At 40.0% G+C, this 27,343-nt stretch overlaps 3 protein-coding genes across 4 annotated transcripts in view; all 3 read left to right on the forward strand.

Moving 5' to 3' along the window:
* The first annotated feature begins 4,586 nt into the window (after positions 1–4,586).
* Positions 4,587–6,786, forward strand: LOC109638085 (putative defense protein Hdd11). Its single transcript, XM_020100873.2, has 5 exons — positions 4,587–4,893; positions 5,415–5,527; positions 5,815–5,924; positions 6,102–6,166; positions 6,585–6,786. Exons 1-5 carry the CDS (start codon positions 4,698–4,700, stop codon positions 6,692–6,694), a joined length of 594 nt encoding a protein of 197 aa, XP_019956432.1. The 5' UTR covers positions 4,587–4,697; the 3' UTR covers positions 6,695–6,786.
* A 4,069-nt stretch (positions 6,787–10,855) lies between these two features.
* opn4xb (opsin 4xb) lies at positions 10,856–21,522 on the forward strand. Of its 2 annotated transcripts, none has more exons than XM_069523678.1 (9): positions 10,856–11,818; positions 13,655–13,788; positions 14,439–14,642; positions 14,904–15,075; positions 15,174–15,335; positions 16,712–16,819; positions 16,914–17,085; positions 17,801–17,947; positions 18,216–18,386. In XM_069523678.1, exons 1-9 carry the CDS (start codon positions 11,652–11,654, stop codon positions 18,243–18,245), a joined length of 1,296 nt encoding a protein of 431 aa, XP_069379779.1. In that variant the 5' UTR covers positions 10,856–11,651; the 3' UTR covers positions 18,246–18,386. The 2 variants fall into 2 exon arrangements, with proteins under 2 accessions (XP_069379779.1, XP_019956652.1); XM_020101093.2 differs by having other exon boundaries at positions 10,857–11,818; positions 18,128–21,522.
* A 3,097-nt stretch (positions 21,523–24,619) lies between these two features.
* pdlim5a (PDZ and LIM domain 5a) overlaps positions 24,620–27,343 on the forward strand; it is a 68,589-nt gene continuing 65,865 nt past the window's right edge. The window contains exon 1 of the mRNA XM_020101088.2: positions 24,620–24,717. The gene's annotated coding sequence lies outside the window, so the exon portion shown is untranslated. The remainder of the gene's footprint in view (positions 24,718–27,343) is intronic.

The raw sequence follows: 27,343 nt of genomic DNA on the forward strand, positions 1-27,343 counted from the left end.
AGGTACTCAGCAATATTCTCAAAGTCGACAAGGGAATGATTTTCCTGCAACCAAACAATGATTATTTAAAAAATTAAATCTTCATATCGAGTATCTAGTGGAGTTAAAAAAAAGTTTTGGTTCACAGATGACAAATCCTCTTGTTTCAGCAACAGGGAACCAAAAAATGTGGATCTCACAACTCTGAGACTTAATAAACAAAAAGAAAAACATGAATACAGATTTGGATCCCAATCATCATTAGAACAATGATCACCATTTAATCAACATTAAAATGGGGGAAATAATTATTTGTGTGATTTAAAAGACACAGTCTTCTTCTAACCTTTGGTACTTTTAGTTGCCTGTGCTGCATGATGGTGGCAAATCTATGTCCTTTTTAGAAAAAGTCATCTCGGTAATTCCGAAGGCTGTTTTGCCATCAACAGCAACCTGTGCAACACACACACACACACACACACACACAGAGTTCTGAATTGAAGAAAGGAGTTTCTTATTGTGCTACATTGTACAGACACATTTTCAAACCACTACGTAACCACTACACAAACCCTTAAGAGCATAATTTTCAGTCGTTGTTTGACCCACGCACAAAAGAGGCGCATTGAATTCCTCAGTTTGGTTTATTTATATATTTATTACATTCACTGCAGCCTATTTCTTCATTGCACTACTGCCCAGTCTGAACATCTTTTCAATCCCAAGCAAAGCCGCGAATTGATGTAACATTTCAGAGCATTTAGTTGTTTTGTGACATCTATGTGGCTGTATTGTTTGTTTTTGATCTATTGTGCTTTGAACACACAAGGCACTCTGATGTTGTACTGTGAGCTGCAGGTGTATTTGCAAAAAGAAGAACGTGTATGAGTTTAGGGGAGAATCTGTTCACTTACATTTTCAATTATAACAGCTTTTGTTCTTAATTACTCAATAAAACAGCTGCTGTGTATTTTAGAAATCTAACTGGACTCCATCTGATGTAGATTTTTGGAACAGAAAGGACGTTGTCTCGCTTATATTCAGCACACTGCTCCATCATATTAATCTAAGTATGTCACCGACTGTGAAGCTCAGTGGAATTTTATATTGAATTTCATTCGATTGTCCCGCTGCTCTTGTTCTCCCGTCACACATTACCTAAATGCACGAAAGAACATGTGCACACACACACACACACACACACACAGAGGAAAGTCCTCATTTCACGCCCACTTATTATATTTTTCGACACTTGAAACTTAAGTTACAGCGAAGTCCAGAGTTACATGCTGAGAGCGGTGCTCCCTGATTGGCTGAAGAACCCATTTCATACTGTCACATCTTTAACCCATGTATTTTATTGCGGTTCTTCTCGTCTTGTCACGGTTAAGTTAAATTTAACCCAAGCGCTCCGGTTTCATAACTAATACCTTATAATTTATCTCACAATGTATGTTCCCCAATTTCATTTATTAATGTTCTTATGAGAACAGTTACCTAACCTGTATCCTAACCCTATAATATAATATGATCCATTATCTCTCCCCCTCGGCCCCTTGAATCAAATGATGTAACAAACCATATTACGACTAATAACCCATTTAAATGCAGTCACACTCAAATCTTTACTTACATCATACATTGAACCATGAGGATGGCTCTGACACAACCCTGTAATACCAACCCTATTAAAAAACACACGGCCTCGTTCAAGTGAGTCAAACTAGAAATAAATCAAAAAAGCAGCCTAAATGAAAGTTTGTGATCCTGATCAGAATAAAAATGAACTTTCTGTGTGAGATAAGATTAAAAGATTGATTCATTGGTGAAGTTGCAAAAATAAGTGATACAGAAAGACATGGACTGGAACCCTGAATTAAAACCCGTGAGCTGAAATGATTCCTCTTGCACCTCCTCCTGGTTCTTGTGTCTGCTTGGCTGACTCTCAGAGCCTTGAGCTTTAAATTGAGGGGGCAGATGGAAAAATAACTGGACTTGACCTTTGTCTTTGTGCACAAAACTGTTGTTACCAAACATGGAAATGTTCTGTTGGATTTGTATTCCTCGTGTTCACACGCCTTGCACAACAAACTGTGTTTAAAGGGAGGAGCGGAGGGGATCCAAAAATAGGATTGGTGTTTAATTTCCTCCACAGATTTGGCCTTCTTTACATCGTTGAACATGAGATAATTTAATGTAAGAGGCCAAGAATGTGCTGATAAGCAGAGAGCATTGAGTTTCCTCAATCTCAATAAGTCACATTTGTTTCTCGATGATTCATCCTTTAAGGAACTTCCCCAAATTGTATGAACAAAAATAGGCAGCATCCAAAAACCATCCATCCATCCATCCATCACTTTGAGGATGAATCCCAGCTGACATTTGGCAAGGGCAGGGTACAACCTGCACACTTCATCTGCCCACACATCACAAGGCCAATACACAGAGACAAACAACAATTCACATTCTCCCCTACAGTCAGTCTCTAACTAACCTAACTGAGGAAGAAAAACCCAAGAAGACACTTCTCAAAAAATGTTTCTGTAAAACCATCTTCACCTTTCCTGTTAAGAAAAGTTAACAGGGTGTGGAGTGAGACAATAAATGGGGAATGAATTACTCATAGTGATCCTCAGTAATAAGCTGGAACCAAACATGATCTCCTATGACCAGAAATCTGTCTGAAAAATTTAAAAAGTCTACAACAGCCTGATGAGTCACTAGGCTCCTTTTTTAAAAACATACACCTTTCCCTAAATAAATGATAAAAGAGCACAATCCATCTTCTGCAGAAATGTAAATTTAAACAGAGGAGAGCCACAGAGAACAAGACATAGAGGAAGGGTTTCTCAGACAACAGCCTGCTCATTCTTCCTCTTAGTGGCAAGGTCACACCAGCTGTTCTTTTTTATGTAAAGTAAATTATAAATATATTCCCCTGACATCACATAGTAAGGGTGAAATGCTAAACTGAGAGCCAGACCTTTCATCTCTCTTCTGTTATTTTAATCATAACTCATTTTTCCCATTCTTTCTTTTTTTTTATCATGTCTTCATTTCGGTTTTTGTCAAAGACAAATCCTTCTTTTCCAGAAACAGAAGATTAAACAAGTTTCAAGGACACAAAGACACAATCCACTGCTGCTGCGGCCCCACTCAGACAAAGTAAAATACTACAAATGAGAGACTAATCCTTTAAGTACAAAGATGACACATGGCACAAAACCAAGAGAAGGGGATTTTCTCTCTGAAAACCTTTTTTCTGATAAATGCTGCATCGGAGACTCTGGACATGTTTAACACCAAATGAAGTCAGATTTTTGAGTGGCATTATTTAACCTCTGTACAGTGAGATTTAGCAGGGGACAGACTCAGACCATGTCGTTCTCTGACACTGTCACCGTGTGATTTAATGTATATGTCTATGTTAAATGGAGGCTGTGCCTTTAATGCATTGATTATATAATTGATGATACGCCTCCACTTCCTCACACTGTACAGAAAGGATACCAAAATATTTATATGAATGATACCCTCTTGCCACGATGACATCATAGAGTCAGAGTCTGCATGCGCAGTTTAAGCGATCGGGGGAATGGTGCCACAGTATCAAGGTCCTGCCGATATAAAATATGTGTTCAATCAAAAGTCAGTGTCAGCTGTCAATCATGGCGTGTCATCATCAATAAGCTATCAGAAAAATGAACATAACACGAAACACTAACACTTCTTATTTCCTCCTGGTTTGTTGGGTTTCCTGATAATTAAAAAAAAACTTCCTCAACAGAAGAAGAATTCAGTAGAAAGGATTCTTCAATCTTCACTTCACTGCACAATCCTCTTAAATTCAATCAAGCATAATAGGTAGTTAAACAAAACGATAGATTGTGATTTTCATCATCTCCATTGTGGAAGACTGACCATTTTTTTCCTCGAGATCTTTGCATTATTCCCTGGAAAATCTGTGAAAATGTCAAAGACACGCTGCCTTGCAGTGACAAAGTGATTTGTTCCTCCTCTGGTCCATTTTCCATTCTTCCACAAAGTTTCCTGTAAATCTGTTTAGTAGTTAATGAGTATAACCTGCTGGAAACAACAAACAACACATGATCAGACGGGGTGAAAACATAACCGAGTAAATATAAAAGCATGAAGCATCATTCATTTGTTTCTGAACTGAGCTGGAGCCTAAAGGCCTTGATGCTCTATATCACAATCACTTTAAAACCTGAGTGTGGTTTAATCATGACTCAGCTTTGGTAGATGTTGGCTTTTTATGTATTTCTTTTTATAAGCAGTGTATGTACTGTATACTTGTACATGAAATCAGCTTCTGTACTGTTCAAGCTTTTTTCTATGGTTTCCTTAGTTATTTGGAAGTTCATGCCTCTTAAAGAGAAGTGGTGATCATCATGTGTTGACAAACACATGATGATCACTACTGTTTACTAACTCCTAAATACTAATAACCATAAAACACTTGTGAGCACAGGCTCGACAAATTGAAAGATTTTGGAAAATCGACACTTAATTATCATTGAGCAAGAGAGAGACAGCATGTGAGAGCATGTGAAAGCACATTTCATGGTGGAGGCAGTAATAAATAGAGAAAATCACATTTTTGGGTTGTGTGACTCAGCAGAATATCCATCACTTGACTTGGTTTTGTGTATCATCATTTAGCACTGCTTTCATTTGACAGATTTTCACTCAGGCAGATGGAGCTGTGCATGTTGTATGCTTTCTTGGCACTTCAAGTGGTGTGTTTTATCGATGGCTATCCCAGCGGTGCGCCTACGGGTGCCTGCGAGGACATGATACCTCGACACTCCGGGGTGCTGCCGCAGCCTTCACCTGCACCCTACTCTGTCCTCACCAATGCCAAGAATTACCAGCCGGGGATGCCCATCACCGGTAAGAAGTCCTGGAGACAATACAGAGATATGATTATTTTTATAACAGCAAAAATGTATCACTATATACATGTGTGGTTTTAAGGGATTCATTCCAACGTAAGGATATTTAGTAAAAATATGCTTTTGTTTTTTACTTTGGTCATATAAAGTAATTTAAATTTGCAGTAGTTATTCTATTAACAGTCATCTTTAGTATGTTCATCTTTTTTATTGTTATGTTTATCTTATTGATGCTTTGATGAACACAAGAGTCACTGAATCTTTCAAACTACTTTTACTCACCTCTGTTCAATCTGGTTTTCATGTCTGAAAATGTATACATTATATCATTTATCATTAAAACCCATCAAATCAATCAAACGTTATCAGTTCTGTATCAATTCACACCATGACTGCTCTTTGAATGATCTTGATTTGCTGTATATTCTCATTATCTTATTCATAAAGAAAGTCTGTTGTGTATTATGAGATCATGGAATCAGTGCACAACAACAACTGTGTGCTTGTGTTTGTCTGCAGTGACGATCACTGGACCAGAATACAGAGGTGTGCTTCTGGAGGCTCGAATAAGCGGCAGCACCAACGCTCTGGGGACCTGGAAACTTCCTCCTCCAGACACCAAGTTTCTTGAGGTGACTCGCCGACAATTTTCACTTGAGCGACCACCACATGCAATGAAATTATACAATGTGTATGTTAAGGATTTAAACAGCTGCAACTATAAAATATGATATGAGAAAAAAATCCAACTGGGGAAAAAAAAAGAAGAATCCAGTGTGTTGTTAATCCATGGCCTTGTCTCAGAAAACTCAACTTCCTCACCAGCATTAAACTTTCATAAGGATGCGTGAGCGAGCTAAAACAATACAAGTGGAAATAATAAGATAGGCTGACAAGTGTAAATGTTTTATGTTCCCAGTGCAACGGAGAACCACAAGGTGCTGTTACTCATTCCAACACCAACCTGAAGGGCAACACCACCGTATACAGATGGATCCCACCCAAGTTAACAAGCCCTGTCTACTTCATGTAAAGAAAAATACTTACTACTACAATACTAAAACAAACATTTACAATTCCATCACTGTAATAACAAGATTTTATGAACTGTTTCCAATTTTCCAACAATATATTTCAAAATCGGTCCAAATTGAGCTTTTTTAATTTTTAAACTTGCAAACATTTTTAACACTTGTTGTTTTCCAGGGCCACCATAGCTCAGCAGCGCACAGTCTTCTGGATTAATGTGAAGTCCAGCACTCTGACCAGCGGTAAGTACGGCAAGGTGACAAACTAGGATAGCACTCAGTTACCTCTGCCAAGGCCCAACAGTCTCCTTAGATTCAATCAAGCCGCACCAAATTGCACACACTCATGGGTGTCAAATCTCTAGATGTGGCTGATTCTATTATCAAGATACATACATTTTTCCTTAGGTAATCAAAATTTTGAAAAACACTCTTAACACAATCTCGTTAGCGAATAATGGATCTGCACCAAAATGTGATGGATTCTTCCCTGACTCATGCATCTTTCCACAAAGTTTCGTGGAAATCCGTTGAGCTATTTTGTTCACAAACAAACAAACAAACGGAAAGGGGTGAAAACATCACCTCCTTGGCAAAAGTAATCAAGGATGAATTTAAAAAGAGAAATATTCATGGTGTCATTATCTTCTGTTTGCTGCAGGGAAACCAGGAGGTCTCAGTTTTGCTACGGGGGCAAGTGCTGGACGGGCTGACGAAAAACCTCTGCTCCTCCTCGTGTTGGGTTTTCTAATGTTCCAAATGCTAGTGTGAACAGAATGTGATAAATAAAACAAAGGCAATCGATGACTGTTACAGTGTTTTACAAATCCAAGAATCTCTTATAATAAAATGATTAATTTGAAGTCTCATGGCCTCACGTCACGTCCCTGTAAATTTTAAATGTACCCGAGTTAGAAAATGCATCATAGTCTCGTCCGTAGCTTTTATGGTGCGTGTTCTGTCATTTTTCATACGTAACAAAATACGTGGACGTCTGCTAAGAGAGGGGCTGGGACACTTTTACAGACCTGAACTGCCATTTAAGTAATTTTGGTCCTTTCAGTGGAATACATGAAATGTTTCTAAGCGTCAGGTACAGATAGAAAAGTGGTGAATAACGTCCACCTCTATATTTAACCATTTAGGTCAGCATAAAGATGTCGAATAACAAGAAGAAGCATTCACATTCCCTCATTGTATGTCAGTGTATTTTCAAGTTTGGCATTTATCATTGATTACAAGGCCAAAAAACTTGATGATGTTGCAGAAGACTTTCAAACGTGGGGGATATTCAACATCTTCTATTATATTCTAAAAAATAAAACCCACTGAATCCCTGCAGTCGAAATGGAAAAGTGTGTTGATGTGACCACATTTGTTCTCTATGTTGTTTGTTCGGAACAGTCACTTATGATAAATAAATTAAACAAATTAAACTAATTGTACTTTTAGAGAGAGAGGAAAAGAGAAGGTGAGAGAAAGAGGGCGACTGATAAGAGAGAGATGGACGAGAAATCCAGTCCGGCTGTGGAGGTTTTGTTTATCTACTGAAATTCATTCCGCTTATCGAAGAGCCTGTTATGACCTGCTTTTTCCACATCGTTTAATGTATAACCCAGATTCCCAGTGTGGCGGTTAACAAAACCCAGGCCGACCCTAAAGAGGCTTAAGACATGCATTACATGATTTAAAGCTCTATGCCATATCCATCATTTCCTGTTCGACACAAATGCTGCTGCTGCTCCACGAAACATCTGCGCCTGGAACCAGAGGAGCAAGTGGACGTCTGACTTTCTTTCATTACAGCAGACGTAGCTGTGATTTTATTTACTGACAAACTGCACATGATTACAACACACACAATACATCAAAAGTATTTATGGTACATGGTAAATACAGTTACATTATGCCGTGATATCCTTATTATCTACCTAATATTTCCATAAACGTGTGTCTGTATGTGGAACCTGTATCCCATCAACCATTCATTCACCATCGGCTTCGCACTTGGCCTGTGTTTTGTCAGTGGCAGGGAAGTGCAGTGGTGCAATTTGGATATAGGTTCAATATTGATAAAATGTGAATAAACGGGTGACCAGCACTCTGCAAACTATAATGTCCTCGGATAAACAGCAGCAGCTGGCAACTGGGTCAAACCAGGGGTCAAACTCACCGCCGGATCATTTTGATAATTTGATTCTTTTTATTTCACTTTATCGGAGTGAGACACAGACACACACAGCCCCAGTGCTGGTCTCCGTCATAGCAACATTCATAGAATCACTTCCTGTTTTTTTTTACAGTTGTTGTTGTAATGCCTCAAATCAAGATGAATTGCAGAGCTTTTATTTTGAAAGGGTGTGAACTTGGTTCTGTCGATTGTCAACAGAAACCTGAAATAGCTAACATGCAACATAAGCGAAAATAACAGCAGTTGAGTCAATCACTTAAACATGTGAACAGTTATAGAGCAAATTCTGTTAAATTTTATGAAAATCTTTACTGTAGATAAACCAGGTAGGATGAACAGAAAGTTTTCTAACTTCACACAAACAGTGTAAAAAACTCTCAGGTCCAAATCAAAAAGTGAGTCATTGCTGAAGACGACACTTCACAGTGACACGCACCTCACAATCAAATATTTTTTATGCCAATGATGCTCAACTTGGTAACTCTGACGTTGTGATGTATTGATCTCCAACTGACTCATGTGTCAGAGGAGGATGGCCTGGTCACAGGGTCAGCACCGCTCAATAATAATTATTCTCTTTCCACTGAGAGCCAAAAGCCCAGAACTCTCTTTAACCAGGGGATTCATGTCCAGGATTTAAGCACCAGCACTACCAGCCGGTTCAATAGTAATTGACTCATTGACATGTGTGATGCTGAACTCCACGGTCCAGGTCATACTCTCTGAACGCCACATCATTGATGTATTTTTCCATCAAGACAAGGTCATTTATACAGATGCATGGAGCGAAACAGAAGGGAAACAAGAGAGTTGGATCAGAGGCTTACGTCCTGATCAGAGGCTTACGACCTGATCAGAGGCTTACGACTCATCAATGAATACTAACCACTTTGTACACTTTGCATTTCTTTTACTCCATAATCCATGACAGTTTAGTTAACAAGCATAACAAGAAGATCAAACAGCAGAGCAGTGAGGGGTAATAAAGTTTACACTGAAAAATATTTCAGCAATGCCTACATGTTTGCAACCATCATGAATAATAAGTCTTCTGAAATTGGCTTCTTAGTGTCTCCATCGAGAAAAAAACAAACAGACAGCAATTTGCAAATTTACATGTTGATCCTTTTCTTTTTTGTGCTACAATGTTATGATGAAAATTTAGATCTTTATGTTATTTTCACCTTAAATTTAAATTTTAAGCGTTTTCTACTACGAGCTGCTTACATCTGATTGACATGTCACCCTCTAACATACAGAAGAGTTGGGTGAAGATGACTCCCATCGCTCATCTTTCTCTAATCCCTCTCAAGCTTGTTGTACACCCTGCATTACTGTAACGTGACAAGTGGACAAATCATATCAGCAAATCAACATCAAGTTCAAACTGATTAAAAGTTTACTTCTCTTCTTAAAATGTAAATCTTTTCCTTAAACTTTGTACTTTTTATAATCTTCACAGTCCCAGTGAGATATTTCAGTTTATATATTACAATTTGAGTAGTTTACATAATCAACATATTTGGTCAGAACTGTTTGCAGATTGCTAGGAGGATCGAGAATTGGGGAATTACATACATGTAGAAAATAAATCTTGCTCTTTATGTTGCATTACATCTTCTGTTGTATATTTCCATGCTGTGCTGACATGTTAACACAAACACTACAACAGTGATTAGGTTATCAAGGCCTTCAAAACCCAGCAAGTAATCCTTTGCAATATCTAGTGATAAACTTTTAAGTGCACATAGACGTGGACAGACAAGCATGCAGGCACATGCACAAATAAGGCACACATATGACACAAACATACATGTTTCCAGGCAGATCAAACACTGATCACATGCATGCACAGTGTGCAGATTAAGGCTATCCCTTGCTCCAGGGGCTTAGTTGGCATCTCTGTCTAAGCTTGACATTCTTCAACTCCCTCCATCCGCTTCATCCTCTTTATCAACATGTCCAGCACCATAAAAAGCAATGACCAGCAGATGTGGCAAGCGTCCACTGTCCTACAGGCAGTCATAAGAACATCATTCCCGTCCCTGTTTGCTCTTAAATGTTATGATTAGATTAACTCCACCATCAATGCAGTCATCTTATTATTGTCACATTCTTGGATACAACTGACACATTATTTAACCAGGAATTGTCCGTGTGCCTTATTTACATCCTGCCGAGGGTGAAAAGTCTTTTTAAAGTCTTAAAGCTGTGCCTTCTTTAATTTATCACCTGCACCTACGTCTGAAGGGATGATATGAAACATAAGAGTGTGTGCGTTCTGGATTGTGATGTGTGTCTTAAGAGTCTGAGGCCGTGTTGAATTGGCTTTATAAGTTATGGAAAGACTAATTAGTTGGGGTGCTTTCATTAGTGATCTTCAAGAGTCCATGCTTGTCAGCGACACAATGACATCACAGCAGAACTTGTACTGTTTGTCACACAAGTATGAGAGGTTGCGTGCATGCAAAATGTTTTGCAGAACATGCTCGTCAGCTGATGATAGAAATGAAAGGCGCTGCACATGCATCATTGTCTCGTTTACAAAGTCTGATGCAGTGCTGAGCTGAAATGGTTGTTAATGCTGCTGATGTTAGTGAACATCATGTGTGTTATGTAAGAATGTGGTGGTTAAAGGGTGAGAGCTCAGGGCCGGACCATATTATAGGAAGGGTGGGAGGGAGCGAGAGCAGGCGAGGAGTTTGAGGAGAGAGGGAGAGGGAGAGAGAGAGAGAGAGAGAGAGAGAGAGAGAGAGGGAGAGGGAGTATGACAGAGCAGGTTTGAGGGAACACAGCAACATGGGACAGTGAGAGAGAGACACATGGAGAGAGGGGGAAAAGGAGAGAGAGAGAGAGAAATGGGAGGTTAGGAGATGCTAGATAATCAGAGACGAGCCACTGATGCAGAGCTTGGTGCACAGCTGGTGCGACGGGTGAGGAGGCTGCAGGCTGACACTGACTGGACAGACAGTGACAATGTGTAGCGAGCGTGGGATCTAATGCACTGGAGAACATCATCAAGTAACTAACACCAGAATCAAAGCGGGACACATTTGGACAAAACAGGTGCAGAAAAGGAGCTTTGGTGCATCAGACCAGAGGCGGATTAATAGAGAGGATGTGGGAAGTGAGGAAGTGTACTTGGAGAAAACTAATGTGGGAATGGCTTGCGGATATCATCTAGCATCTACTGGACAAAGAAGGGAAAAGAAAATGTATAATGTAACATTGACAACTTGATAAGATTTGGCAATAGAAAATATATATACTTTCTCATTGTTCCAGCTTCTTCTCCAGAAATTTGGATTTCTTGGATTTCACACCTTTACAAAGTTGAGACCAACTGCTCACTATCAGAATATCCGTGCAACCTGACCTTGATCTTAAGCTTTATCTAAAGAAGATACCGTGCATCTCCACTGCATCTCTCAAATGGTACAACTATGGAGGCCAGGATCAAGCAAAAAGACGTGGATTGCGACCTGGTAGACGTGTTGCATCCTGCCAGATTGGCAGTCCTGATGAGGTGTCTGAGCCATGTGGTCCGCTGAGAGCATGGAGCCAGAGAAAGCACACACCCAGAGCAGCTTCTTCACCAAGGTGGACGTGCCAGACCATGCTCACTACATCGTTGCTTTGTTCGTCTTCGTCATCGGGACGCTGGGCATCACCGGCAATGCTCTGGTTATGTTTGCCTTCTATAGGTGGGTTCGTATGAATGGTTTGATTTTTTAATCTGTTCTTTACAGTGCATATACTCTGAACATTCATCTGACAATTATAACTCTTATCATTTTTATATGGGTCTCCATCAGAGCCCTGAGGAGACGTTATAATCACTCAGAGAACTCAGAGAGAGCTGGACAGATGGAAATGGAGAGGCAGAAAGAATGACCGTTCTCTATGTGCAGCACTGTGTATGATTTGTGGACACAAGTGATGTACTGCAGTCTGAGGATAATGATTTATCTTCTACTCTTCAGAGGATCAGAGAGGGGTTTCAAAAAAGCCACCTAGATTACTAGTAAAATAATCTGTGCATCTTAGTGTACGAGCCGAATGATCATCTTAGTTGCGTGGCAACAAAGTCAAACTTGGTGTTTGCAGGAGCAAATCTGTCGGATGTCCTTGAGAAATGATGTGAACTGCTGTAAAGAAATTGGACGCTGCATTTGAAATTTGGTGAGCTTTTTTTCCCCCCACACAACAGGTGCACAGTCATGGGTGACATAGAATTACCAAAAAAAATCCTTTATCCAAACATAATTATTCAGATGCATGAGCTCTTCAGGAAAAATAAACCAGAACAGCAACATCCTATATTGTCCAAAAGCACATGAGTTAAACAATCAAAAACAGAAAACTGCTAGACAGGCTAGTGTGAAATCGAATGTTACATTTATTTCGTAACAAAACAGGATGTGTAACTCAGAATCTGTAAACTCAATTCCTGTTATGTGCTGTATTTAGAGACGTTGGTCTCTTATTGTGCCAGTGACATTAACTGTTTCAAAGAAACTGGGTCAGAGAGAGAAAGTGAGTGTGTGCGTGTGTGCGTGCATGTGATTGTTCTGGGGATTGTCGGCAGCTTTCATGTCCATCATTGTAGACAGATTATATGATGGCACCTCCATTGTGTTTTGATGATAATTTGTGTTTACTGAATCAGAAATGTAATGATTTTAACAAGACGCCCTGATACGATGAATTTCTAGGAATAAAGTGAATTACTCAGATATGCACACACATGCATGGACACTTAGTGGCACAAAAACACAGAACTCCAGCTGTGACATAACAACAAATCCACAAAAGACTCACAGGTAAAGATGTGGATTGTTCTTGTGTTCAGGGGAAGTCGGGAAGCAGCTAGTTTTAATTCAGGGGAACCCAAGTTTAATCAATAAAGAGCTGTGGAGGCAGACCGCAGGTCAATACGTTGCTTAATCAAGCTGGTATGAACGCAGGTTCACACAGAGTTGATCACTTCAACAGCAGGTTTTTAACTGATGAATTCTGACAATGAAACAGTGCTGCATGAGTTATGCATTCAAATAACATTTTAACTGAAAGATACTTTATTTTCCTTTTCTCTAAACAGCATCTCATTGGGTATTTGTGGAATTTAGAAGTATTAAAGCAGATGCTACATTCCAACCTGCAGTATGAGTACAGTTTGCATTTTTGGCGTGCAATGGTCCATCATCATATCATTGAAGGAACACTACAACCCTTCATGAAAATACCTAAAGACAACTTGACCTATGTTACATATCTTGTTGACTTGTGTATGTAAATTATCCAAAATGTTAAAAACGGTGCTGAAGACAACTGCTGAAGACAACTGCTCCCATGATCCCACGCTGCTTCGCAACATCATCAAAATAGGTATTTTGTTATTGTTTTGGTTGAGAGACCCCTAGTGGCCAAAGTCGAAGCTGAACTCTGAATTATCACAGCAGGAGGAGAACAATGTGTATATGCTTCATACTAACCAAAAAAAACCCTTCTTTTCCCGGTTTGTGTGTGTGTGTGTGTAGTAACAAGAAGCTTCGTAATCTGCCCAACTACTTCATCATGAACTTGGCGGTCAGCGACTTCCTCATGGCCTTCACACAGTCACCTATCTTCTTCATCAACTGTCTCTACAAGGAATGGGTGTTTGGAGAGATGGGTGATTCTCTTTTAATTTTCTTTTTCAATAGACACACTCAAAGGTTCAATTCTGCTTAGAAGCCTCAGAGAAAGAGTCCATAACTGTGTCCCAAGTGTGGGGTCCCCTCCTTCCTCGGATATGAAGGCAGAACTAAAATGACATGGTCTGCTCTTTGGGGGATTTCTTTGATTTGCGTCCCCAGCTTGTCCCGCCCTTCCTGCTGTCTTCGGTTTAGCAACAGAGCAGCTGTTGGACAAGATGAGAATGTTTTATTGAATGTAATTGAAAAAGTAATGTTAGCTGTTTGATTGAGTTGAAGTCTGATAAAAACTAAAATATAAAACATTTTGGTCTCGTCACTTCCACAGACAGTTTGTCATCAAAGTGCAATGGATCCTGGGATAGGTTGGTCTAAGAAGGATCCACCGATTGAAGCCTCCTTTGCGCGGAGATGAAAGTACACATTCGTCAGCTGTATTTGTTGGAGCCTTTGAAATAAGACAGCCTAGTCACGCTGCTGTACAATTCATATAATCGCTCTTCAAATGCAGCATCTAAAGGAAGCAGCCCCTGAATTGGGACACAGCTTTTTAATTCATATTCATATTAAATTATTAGAATTAGGCTGCTGTGTTGTTTACATGTTTTTATGTGCCCATCCCCTTTAGGCTGTAAGTTGTACGCATTCTGTGGCGCCCTGTTCGGCATTGCCTCCATGATCAACCTACTGGCAATCTCCATCGACCGCTACATGGTTATCACCAAGCCCCTGCAGGCGATTCACTGGAGCTCCAAGAGAAGAACTGCATTGGCAATCCTCATGGTCTGGCTGTACTCTCTGGCCTGGAGTCTGGCTCCTCTCGTTGGCTGGAGTGAGTTTCCTTTACACTGGCGTCTTCTTTTCATAAATCCCCTGTGAGAGTCTGAAAGAAACAGGCAAACATCCTGTTCTTGGTTCCCTACTGAGCAAATTGATGGTGGGATTAAAAACAACTAATCTTCATCCATTCACCTGCGCTAACCCAATTGACCTGTGATCTTAATCTGCTGCACCTCAGACATGACATCATGTCCAACATGAAGAAACATTGATGTTTTAGGTTATATCACACTTCTTGCTTCTTCTCTTCTAGGCTCTTATATCCCAGAGGGTCTGATGACGTCATGCACATGGGATTACGTCACATACACATTGGCCAACAGGAGCTACACGATGATGCTTTGCTGTTTTGTTTTCTTTATTCCTCTGGGAATCATCTTTTATTGCTATCTGCTCATGTTTCTGGCCATACGGAAGACTGGCAGGTACTATAAGCTTTATACCAGAGTACATGAGTAAAGTATTTTATCTGAATTTTAATGATCTAGCTTTAACTGCCCTTTACATCCTGCTGCACCGACAGGGAGGTAGAGCGTCTGGGGACTCAGGTGAGGAAATCCACCCTCATCCAGCAGAAGTCCATCAAGAGCGAGTGGAAGTTGGCGAAGATCGCCTTTGTCGTCATTGTGGTCTATGTTCTCTCCTGGTCACCGTATGCCTGCGTCACACTGATTTCCTGGGCAGGGTAAGTCTGATTGAGCGTTAGCCGTTAAATATTCAGCTCATTAATATTCAAATCTTCTAAGACCTTCAGCAATTTGAAATTCAACTATTTCCACATACTTTGAGCCAGAGACTTTGTCAAAGCTTTACACAGCACATAATACCCTCAGCTATAAAACTTATATTTAGCTTTTTAACATTATCTGCAGTTTTGGAATTATAACCTGTATTTTATGTTATTTTTATTCTGTCAGTTTGAGTTTATAATGGTCTATTGGAGATGGTAAGAATAGATCACATCATGCAGATTCAGATCAGCTGATAAGACTTGTGCAAACTCGTAAACCCACTGAGACACAGATGAACAAAGACGTGCACTCAAACAAACATTCAAGCAGCTTAGTGCCGCCATAGTAACAACCCAGGACATCAGTCCTACTTATCATTGCTCTTTAGCTCCAGCTACACATGAAACAATGCACATACAGAAGTAAAGAAGAGAAACAAATCCAGGCTTCTTCACTGTCTCATTATACATGGTCACAATCTCTTAGAAACTTAATTCAGATTTAAGATTTTGGAGTTTAAAGCTAAATACAAATACAAATATCAAAATATGGAAAAAAGCCAGAGCAAACCAGTTTAACAACAAATAAATGATAATAAAACAAAATAAATTAAGATAAAAATTGTGTCCGAAAAGGAATTACAAAAAAATGCGTCAAACCATTCATTGTGCATAGGGATGAAAATCACACATTCAGAAGATAAGCAGCAGCAAGGCAGTAACACTAGACGTCCAGGTGACTTCACACTGACTCTGAGTATGTGATGGATGATGTGTTGGCAGTTTAGATAAAAATCTCCCCAAAAAAAGGCTCCAGAAATATTATTATGTAATGGTTGTTTTTGTGTTTGTGCCCATGGCTGAGTGACACACAACAGACGGCAAAGTTGCTAATCTAAGCTATCATAACATTCATTAAACCACATGTCTCTGCTGGGACATACAGTAGGATGGGATGGAGTTACGTAACTGTGAAATCTTCTCACTGTTCATTCACAGGGGGAAAGGTAGTCTCGCACACACACACACACACACACACACACACACACACACACACACACATACACATACACACTAACACACTTATACACGCACACACGATCAGATGGATTTAGCCAACTCTCTGTGGCAGCTGGCACATTTTGGCTAATCCCCCCGACCCGAAATGTCCCTTTCATTATGTTGCAAAAACACAGAGATAAAGACAAGTTCGAGTCATGGTCGGTGGCCATGTTAAATTGTCGTGCTACAAAAGAAAAGACTGTGAAGCACACAATGAACAAGAATTATTTATTCAAGTTTCTTTAATTCTGCTGCTCTCTCTCTTCCAGGCACGCCAACATCTTGTCGCCATACTCCAAGGCCGTCCCTGCAATCATAGCAAAAGCCTCCACCATCTACAATCCCTTCATCTATGCAATCATACATAACAAATACAGGTGAAGGATGACTCGGGTCAATTGAACCTCATCTTGTCCAAATACATATAATAATACATATCTTAAATAACTTGTATTGTTCTGTTCTCTTCAGGATGACTCTAGCAGAGAAGTTTCCCTGCCTCTGGTTTCTCTCTCCTACTCCTCGGAAGGACTGCGCCTCCTCCTCCATCAGCGAGTTGTCTTACAGGGACTCCATCATCAGCAGACAATCCACAGCATCAAGGACACACTTCATTACAGCAGCCTCCAACTCCACAGACATGGTCATTGTATATCAGATAAAGTCTTCTCCTGAAGAATACTTTTGTGTTTGTTTTCTGAGGCTTTCATTTTATTTGAAGCCAAAATATATGGGTCTGCTATCTTTTCCATGAAGGAGCTGGAACATTAATTTCCACAAATTGATTATTGATTAGAATTATTTTTCTGACACTTGAATTTGAAATGAAATGTCATTGGACTGATTACAAATTAAGATTTGTACTGTGCTATAAATCATAATCTGTAGTCAATGCAACGACATTTCATTTTAAATTAAACTAATTGCAAAAATAACTATACCAAGCAATGAAGTCCATTTGTGCAAGTCAGTGCTCATCCAGCAAAGTGCATGTGAGCAGTTGAACAAAAAGTTTATAAATGAAAATATGTGTCAAAGAAGTGAAGAAAAGTAATCATTTTATGACAGTATGAGAGTGAATCTGATGATGATTAATACTGTTCAAGTTATTGCAGATATTTATTGGGTTCTCATAGTTCTTTTTTGACTCTTTGGGGAGAAATTTTTAATTTCTTCTTTGAGCTACATTTAACAACATTTTATAATCATCCCATGCAAACCAGCACCGCTAACTAGACTAGACTTTTACTCTCACAGTGACCTGTTGTTGGAAAGTTCTAGAAGACATGATGATCTGAGGCCAATCTCAGATTATTTCAGTTTATCTCATTAGCTCATCTTCTGTTTTATTCCTCCAGGTGTTGAGGGATGTAGAGATGGAGCCTTTGGGCAGAAGGTCAGGTGATTCCTTCAGAAGCATGTCTTCTCACGGTCAGTCTTGCAGAGGGAGGTCCTATAAGAAACAATTGGAGCGGAAAGCAACAAAGACCCATGCACCAGAGAAGGTGAGAAAACTCAACAACAGCAACATGTTTAACTCCAGCTTAATTGTTTTTGTTATTTGTATCACGTTCATTTGATTTGCCTTCATGCTCTCATGCTTATGCATCATGTTTTGCAACTGATTTTGTTCTTGTTTTGTGTTTGTATGTGTTTTTTTTGTTTGCTTGCTGTAACATCGCTAGTGTCCGTCCACCATGAATGAACCATCGAGCACTTGTGAGCATGAATTGGTTTCCAGCTCTCTTACCATCGCCACTGTCCCCCTGCTAGTTCTTACCAGGAGGCGCAGCCAGAGTCTGACCAATGATATTTCAGACCCTGGGGAGGAGAAACGCAGCATCAGTGGTCAGCTCAACAGCCTCAAGAGCGACTCTTTCGACTCCCTCAATTTCAGAACAATCCCATTCACCAATCCCAAGTTGCCTCAGGGCATCCCCCGCATAATCGTCATCAGTCCCACTTCTGAGAGCAGCCTCATCAACCAGGACAGTGTGTGCATGGAGGAGAGCATTGAGGCAATGGAGAACAATACCTTTGTCAGTCTGAACTTCTCGTCAGAAGTGTTCGAGGCAGTGGAGCTGCTCTCGTGATGAGCTGGACTTCAATACTTACCCTTTTTTTTTTTCCATTAAAGCTAGTAAACTTTTGACCACAGATCTCACACACACACATACTCCTCTCTACAAACTCACACTTCTTCATCCACTGAAATTAATCTTTCAACAGTTTTTGACTCCTTTGTAAATCAAAGCTATGCTACCCTGTTCCTTCGATAGCCGGAGCGCAGAGGAAAAGCTGGTGAAACAAAATGACCTGGTTGCTGGTATGCAGAGTGCACTGTCTGTCAGACTTGGCAGGGACACGGGCACCCTGAGGGGGCAGCACGGGTTACAGCATAGTTTTCTTAGATCCCACAAATATGACAAGTGCAACATGTTTTCATGAGCCTGGGGCGTAAGCTTGACGGGATGGGGTTTTAGTTTGTCTGTTCACACCGAGGTGGAATTGTGATATAAAGCTTTGAGCTGAAATGTTTATGATGTCATTTATTTAGGTCCACATAATGTGATCTCTAGACTCCAGTTCAGGGTAATGAATAAAAACACTTCATGAAATTGGTTTACTAGACTAACTAGGACCACATCATCATTAATGTGATGATGGGATGTATGAAAACACTGCAGGAGATTCTCCAGTCAGCAACAAAGACATCTCTGGAGGATTCAGGTGGCTCTTATCAGCAAAACCTCTCTTCATCTGCATCTTCTAAGTGCACGGCACCGCGTCTCCATCCTGAGATAATTGTTTCCTATTTTGGGGGGGAAGTTTTGCATGTTAGAAACATGATCAAGGTGCCCACTCACTTGAATTCTCCTGACAATATCCTGCTACGTTCTCACATGTGCTCCTTCGGCTATTATCTGGACCCTTTGGTAGAGGGCTGGCAGGAGAAACTACGCAGAATTTCCGCAGCCTCTCTGTCATTTGTGTTCTCACACTCAGCCCCTCTGGAGAATGTCAGCAGATTATCCAGAGTTCATGTCTGAAAGCAGCTAAAGAGAGACCGTGTGTGTGTGTCTGTGTATGTATATGTGCGTGCGTGTGTGTGTGTGTTTTCAGGTAAAGGCTTCAAGTAAAGGAGCATCAACAACCAACCAATAGATGTTTCTTGTTCCTTTTGAAAAAAAAGAAAATGATACAGTGACTCTGATTAAGGAAAGCATAGCAATGCCTTTGGGTTGTGAGGATGTACTTGAAGTATTTATATTCAGGTCTTGTCTCCCGGTTGTGGTTCCCTCAGTCTGTCTGGACCCCTCCAACTTTCCATTGGCAGCGAGACAGGAGCATAATGAAAAACGGAGACTGTTGATACTGATCAAAATTCTGACGTGGGGTCAAATGTGACTCATAAAAATAGGAACTTTTTACTTTTTCTTCATAGTGACTTTTAATATGTCTGTGCTTCATAATAAATACTGCTCCCTTGAACTTTTCCTATTTATCAAGTCAAATGATAATTGTACTGTACAGTTACTGAAGGCAGCACCAGTAAAGTAGATTTATACAACCAAAGATGAAATTGGAGTTCATTTAGTTTGTCTTATTGGATTATTATTTTTAGACAGAACATAATCAGTCCAGCCAGTGAACAACAGCAGATTTTGTTTCTAATTGGCTACATTTCCTTTGTATAATTATTGCAATCATTCTAGTCAGGCTTTTTTGCAGCATCCATTCACATTTACTGCAAATATTAAAGGAGCAATGTCGCATCATGTCTTTATTCACAAAGGTGAATGTGAACAAATGTGAATCAAGTCAGATGTGAAGGCTGTATCATCTGCGTTTTAACATTTGATACTCATGCACATGTTGGTTTTATAACTACAAACATCATGCAATAACAAAAATTGAGGAGAAGGTCATCAGAATTTCATCTGGATCCAACTCTTGGCACAGTTTCTTTCATCACATATGATTATCCTGAAGTGCTGTAATTAATCCAAAAAGCAGGGACATGCTACCATTAACCCCCTGGTCCATACTCTGCACTTGACTGACCCCTATTGGACAATTTTACAGGATTATGTTCAATGACAATGACTCAACCAAACATGAACTACATTATAGTTAAAGGGAAAGAAAGACTGTGGCTATGGCAAATAAACAAGGGTTAAGGTGACATATGGTTTCAGTCAAACAAGGTGACTAAAGGTGGCAAAAACCTGAGAATTAGAATAAATGATCCATGCATAGCCTGCAGTGTACTTAATGTACATCTATAGTTTTCATTCTTCAGCAGGTGAGTCATCAGAGGAAAAAAATGATGAAACTGAAAATTTGATTTTGATGTGTCCCTGTTTTATATCTTTGTTCTGTTGCTGATTCCATTATTTGTACAAATATCCAAGGCTGAAGATGAATGTACAATGAATGTCATTAGTGAATATATTAACATGTATTATCATTACATTTGTGTTTTATTTAAACAGATGGGGAAGTATTGCAGTGAACCTGTGAAATAATGAAACACACATCTTCCTCACTCTATTTCAATGGTGCTGGATGGATTTAAAAGAAATCATATTTAATGGTTAAGACTGAGCCTGATTATTCTGATCAACGTCCCAGCGAGTGACATCATCAATAATCTGCAGAGTTCATCAAAATATAGCAGATTATTGACACCTTAACCAATCAAAGTAATTATCTTCTTCAGAGCCCTCTATGGAGAAACATGTTTCCTTGTAGTATAAATAAATGATTCGAAAAAATTAATAATTCAGCATGATCTCCATACTGTCTTTGTAGAAATGATTACAGCCCTCACTGAGGCCTATCTCCTTTATAGTATAAGAACACAGTTCCAGCAGACAGTGTTGAAAATCACAGCTGACTGCACAATGTGGGTTGAGTCCTCTGCACGTCCTCCACAGACCACACTCTCCTCATGGACCTGATCATATGATTTTTATTAATCCACACAAATGTTTCTTAAATTAATTGTGCTTTGTGTCATATGTTTTTTCATGCCACACCAAGGTTTATTCAATACACTGCATTTTTTATCCCTGGATGCTGTTTGCCGTTGTCGTTTCATGTACTGCTTTCATTTCCTGTGTACCTGCCGCAATCATGCCACAGATCCTGCTGGCACAATAAATATTTTGGGTTTATTTTTGGCGTTGAACTATTGTGGGCGAAACCTAGGAGAGCTACTGTACAGTGAGAAAGCATGGTGCTTGTTTCAGCAGAGGTTTGAATTGATCTCTACAAACATTCATATATTTCTGGATGAAGAGATAAATAGACCAATGTGTTGGAAACCCACTTTTTCACAGCACACTCTGACATTTTGTGTGGCATGGTGGTCCAGTGGACAGATAGACCTGTCTGGGACATACCATGTCTGTTGCTCAATTGTTTAAAGGACACATATAACAACATGCTTCCTGATAAAACATACATTAACAAACTGTATTTACTTAAAATGGAGCAGCAGGAATTGTAGTTGTTTAATATGTAATGACAGTTGATAGCCACTAGATGGAAGAAGGGATTTATATTTCCAAAGGTGGTTTACCCAAAGAAGGTGCACTCTTTCTTTCTTTCTTTGGTTTTTTAATTTCTTTATGAATATGATATAAATCAAATGTCCCACCAGCTCACACTGTTGGAAGAAGATACATATTCCTCATTTAACATGCACCTGTGGTCCCAAACAAATCGAGACTATTAGATTTAACATAAGTTATTAAATACGTCATCAGACAGATCGTGTTTTTGTAAGAACTTTGACTAAAGGACAGAGTTTAACTTTTTAAAAAAAATTTACATAACACCCTATGTGTCATGAAAAACTGTCTGTTAGACGAGTAACAAGACTCGTCCAGTCAAACAACATGGTCCTTCCTATCCATGCTTCTCCGTGCATGCATCCAACAACTATGATAATGTGACAGATGTGCAAGAGTGTGTGACTGTGTGAGAGAGAGATTACATCACCATGCACTGAAACCAAGGCTGCTCCCAACTGAAACTGGAGATAAACAATAACCAGTTCACAAGCATAACTGTCGTCTGATGTAAGTCTCACCTGTGAGGAGCCTCTGCTGTCTTCATTTGGACGGATGTGGACACTTCTGGTGTTTGACGAGACCCCACCCACGCATGCACTCGCACTGGTCTGAGGTTTCTGCCACTGCATGTGTAAAGATAAGCAAAGGTCAAGTTTTGTCAATACCCCACCTTGACTCATTCACATCAGTTACATAAATATTCAAAACAACTTTTTTATTCTACATTAAAATTACGACTCCTGGAACACATGGCATTGCATTATGGGTCTCAGGTGTACCATGCAGGAACATTTGCCATGCAGTAAAAGTCACACAACAACAAATACAGTCAGCAGCTATAGGAGGCGCAGTCAGCAGCTAGCTGTAAGAAAAAGTTAGTTCTCTCGATATGTTCATCGTGGCAGAGCCGGCAAAGAAACCAAAGAGGACATTGTCGAAAAATGAAGAAAAGAAAAGAAAAGAGAGAAATGAAATGAGTAATATTGGACACGTTTTTATTTGAGAGCTAAAAGAAGTAGAGAAGAGGTGGGATGGACGCCGACTTGGTTAATCATCTGAAGGACAACTTTTAGAGTGGATTGGGTGAGACGGGAGACACATCTAGAATCCCTACTGGTCTGCAGAGGACTGTAAAATACTTTTATGGGTGTTTTAATGAGCCAGTGTCATATGCTTGTGTCTGTGTGTGTGTGAAAGAGACAGACAGAGAGAGAGAGAGAGAGAGAGAGAGAGAGAGCAAGTAATGGCATTGCTCTGGATTGTTCACAGAAGCAATGGCACAAAACACTACATTAAAGATTTATTTGTCATGTAGTAAAAAGTATGAAACTCAGTTTTTGAGCAAAATCCTGTAACGTGACTGTAACAAAGGATGACTCCAGTACTTGTGTTAATTACTGCGAGTTTCACCTCCAACCTATAGGGGGAGCCACAACTTTTCTTCCATTGTGTTGCTTCTAGGGTCGTTCCCCCGCAGGTGAGTTTACACATATTGATCTTTGGAGAGGAGGAATTAATTTTACACAGCGTGAAGACTCCTTTCTGGCACGGTGCGTAATGGCGTGGCTCCGTCACAGAGGCCCCATGTTTTGCTGGTGAATATTGCTGCTGCAAAGTATCATAAATGTGCAGTACTTACTTTCCACATGTGAAAAACAAACTAACAAAACAACAAAACCAGTTATTATCATTTCAACAGAAAGCTCTGAGGCTCTATTCTGCAGTATGTCCCTGCAGATGGTGTTAATTGTCTCCAATGTATTTGTTGAAACTGCTGCTACGCAGACTTGTTTTGTGGTGATGTAACACACGCACACATGCATGTATGTATACAACCACATATGACAGAGGGAAGGGGGTGGAGGAAGAGTGTGTGGGGGGTGGGGTATTATTGATGTTTGGTCCTGCTTTAGACTGAGCTGGATGAGGCAGATGCTTTAAAATTCCCCTGAGACCCTGCTGATAGTATCTGGTCACAGATATATGGGCTGGGACACAGACACAGGTTCTGTTTAATTGAATTGAATTTGTATTTCTTCTTCACCATCATTTTATGTTTTGCCTCCATCATCCTGTGATCTTATCTGCACCTTCTTCTTTGAATCATGAGTTTAAATCCTCGCTCTTTTTCTTCAGTCAATGCAGAACAGCTGCTGTCTACTAGAGAGTGAGGAAGTAAAGCACTGGAAACGTCGTCTCAGTGCACCAAATACGTGTGTGTGTGTGTGTGTGTTTCCTCTGTGCTTCTGCGCCTGAAACCAGTAGGAAGCACACCATCCACACATAATTCAGTATCCACCAAAGCCTGTGTCATGACATTGAGGCTGATGTAATGAACGCAGTCTGAACGAGGCCCATCTATCATGAAACGTTCTGACAAACTGTCGATATGGCCACAACACGCGCAAGTGTGATATAATCAGCACATGTTACAGAAGACGTTACAGGGCATGAGAGCTTTTTCTAGAATAGTATACAAAAAATAACACATCAGCGAATGTCAGTCACATCACAATGTAGTTACCTCGGAAACGAAAAAACAAAAAGCTAATTATTTTCCCAAATGCCTCATGATTATTTTTCTTTGTTTCCCAGGATGTTCTTGGAGCTGTCTCACCACTTCCTGCAATGTATTTTATATTTTCCAGCTGCGAGTCAATCCTCCATTTCTATTATTCATCACATCGCAGGAGGTAAGTACTACTATCTTAAATTACGATTTTTTATTTGTCAGTGTCGGAACAGGACAACCTCACAGATAAACAGTGTGCTGCACTGCATAATACTAAAGATTTCAAATATAGATAGAAAGATAGATCCTAATAGAAATCCCTGATGATTGATGGATGGATAGACAGACTTCATTGATCCCAAACTGAGAACTCATTGGACAAAGAGACTTTTACAGACTTACAGAAAATACAGGATTTACATCTAAGCTTTATTACAAGGTTGCCACTACCCAGACATGGACACACATGGATTGACAAGGTACGGAACTAGAATAAAAACACACTGATGACAGTTGTAAAGTTTGTGCTCAGTCTGATGCTGAAGGAAAGCTCAGTTCATCATAACCTGCTCAACAGAATTTGATTTATTTTAGGTGAATTCCCCCCTATTCAGAGCAGTGTTACTGAAACCAAGAGACCAGTGATTTGTTCATCACTCTGCTACTAAAGAGGCGTTGGGAGAAGCGATGTAGAGCTCATGGTCTTAAGGGTTGAATGGTCTATTTGAAACGTGTGCTCTGTTTCGTCCCTGAGGCCACATTACACTTGGCTTTTAAAATGCTTCTCTCTGACTGACCCGGACTTGACCCAAGCATTAAGCAAATGTGTGTATCTTAGTGGTGTAAGAGAGAAAGAGAGAGGCAGTGTGTGTGTATGTATGTATGTATGTGTGTGTGTGTGTGTGTGTGTGTGTGTGTGTGTGCACCTGTGTGTTCATGTCTCCAGACTGATTTTTCTCACTTTATCTTTCTGAGGATGGACAGTCGTTTTGGCTGAGCGATCCATCTCCCAGTGTGTGTGTGTGTGTGTCAGTGTGCTTGGCTGGTACACAGGAAGGAATATTTTCCACTGTGAAGCCGAGCTGTTATAAACACTGTCTGAGCTCAGGCGGCAGATACAGGCTTCTGATAATAAGCTCAGCGTTACATCTTTCATGCTTCAAATCTGGCCAAACGCACATTTTATACAAACTCGATTTTACAGAGAAGGCTGCCAAAAGCTAATCTTTGCCTGAAGCTACATGGGTGTTACTTGTATTGTTTGTTGCATTTTTCTGTTTAACCATTAAACATTAATTTCAACTTAATGGATAGATCACCTGGTTTGTGAAGCTACTTTTTATCTCACAAGTTTGAATTCCTCCGGGAAGAAAAGTCACTGTAACCTTTACAGTGTAGTCTTTACATAGATGGGTTGGGGGGGATTAGTTAGGCTTATATCAGTCTGGTGGGGTCAGACCGATTAGACTGCCGGCAGACAAATACTCTCCCTACTATAAAACGCCTTACATATGTTTTTCTGTCTACCTGTTGGTAAGTGTGTGTGCACCTGTGAGTGAATGTATCTGTGAATACACTGTGATTTGTGTGATTATGGAGTTTTTGGTTACTCATGGGCACGCTGCCCATTTCCTCCACGTTCATCAGTCTAACTACTGGAGACGTCTACTTCTACAAACATCTACAATTTCCACTCTCCTATTTTCCACTAAACAAAACTGCCCTGCCAAAGAGTTATGTGAGCCATATGATATATGGTTATGATATTACAAAGGAGAATTATTCTTCTAATGACAAAAAACCTTTACTTTTATGAATAGTTTGAATATCATAAAATAAACGGAAAGGGTTTTCTATTATAGAATCAATGTCATTCAGACCACAGCTGTTGTTTTCAGTTTTGACCTGAAATATCATTTGTACATAGAGATTGGACATATGTTGTGTCCCCAGTGTGTGTGCATGTGTGTGTGTTACTGTACCTCTTCCTTTTCCAGCATAAACTCTGATCTTGTCAGAACCAGTATACCTCGTGGGGACCAACACTCAGTCCTATGAGGCCAAACATAATTTCTGAGCTCCTGCTGAGTTGTGGTTAGGTTAAGGGGTTAAGGTCAGGCATGAATTGGTGATAGCTAAGGTTTTGGTAAGACTGCCATAGTGAATGGAAGTCAATGGAAAGTCCTTATAAGCATAGCTGTGCAAATCTGTTTGTGTGTGTGCATGTGGGCAGCTGGCAGAATTAGGGGTGGGTGCCCCCCTTTTATTCACGTGGCTGATGCATTAAATGTCATTTACAGGGGCAGATTATCCTACCATGAAGGGGTGGAGCTTGCCTTGGGGTGCGCATGTGTGTGTAATGGCTGCGGGCTGCTAAGCTCTGATCATTAAGCATGTGGAGAGGTGAGCATATGGACGACTGGAATAGACCATTTGACAGAACAAAGGGCTGGCAGGGTGTCTGAGGGTTCGTGCTGCAGCACACTCTCTATTGTTAGTCTTTGATATCATTATCCTGTGGCCCACAAATCTCCATTGTTCTCTCTCTTACACTTTTTGGCCACTGGCCATCTTTGACAATAAAAGCAATCGATCAAGTCTCTAAAGACATTGAAATAGAGCGGTGGGCTGAACGGAGGGCCCATATTTTAGAAATTATATCTTCATGGGACTCAAAACCAGAGATCTCGTCACATGGGAATGAGACAATGACCTAAATGCAGCTTATCTATTAATTCGCGCTCCACTTTGATTAAACCAACATTTGTCTCCCCTCTACAAGATGGACTCCTTTTGTTTATCTTGTT

Source organism: Paralichthys olivaceus, chromosome 4 (assembly GCF_024713975.1).
Source record: "Paralichthys olivaceus isolate ysfri-2021 chromosome 4, ASM2471397v2, whole genome shotgun sequence".
Taxonomy (NCBI): Eukaryota; Metazoa; Chordata; class Actinopteri; order Pleuronectiformes; family Paralichthyidae; genus Paralichthys; species Paralichthys olivaceus.

Excerpts from the sequence above, each read along its gene's own strand:
- LOC109638085 (XM_020100873.2), top strand. The coding sequence starts at position 4,698 with ATGGAGCTGTGCATGTTGTATGCTTTCTTGGCACTTCAAGTGGTGTGT. Across the intron at positions 5,528-5,814 it reads CAGACACCAAGTTTCTTGAG|TGCAACGGAGAACCACAAGG; the intron begins GTGACTCGCCGA and ends TTATGTTCCCAG. Across the intron at positions 6,167-6,584 it reads GTCCAGCACTCTGACCAGCG|GGAAACCAGGAGGTCTCAGT; the intron begins GTAAGTACGGCA and ends TGTTTGCTGCAG.
- opn4xb (XM_020101093.2), top strand. The coding sequence starts at position 11,652 with ATGTGGTCCGCTGAGAGCATGGAGCCAGAGAAAGCACACACCCAGAGC. Across the intron at positions 16,820-16,913 it reads ATCATACATAACAAATACAG|GATGACTCTAGCAGAGAAGT; the intron begins GTGAAGGATGAC and ends TGTTCTCTTCAG. Across the intron at positions 17,948-18,127 it reads AGACCCATGCACCAGAGAAG|TGTCCGTCCACCATGAATGA; the intron begins GTGAGAAAACTC and ends TAACATCGCTAG.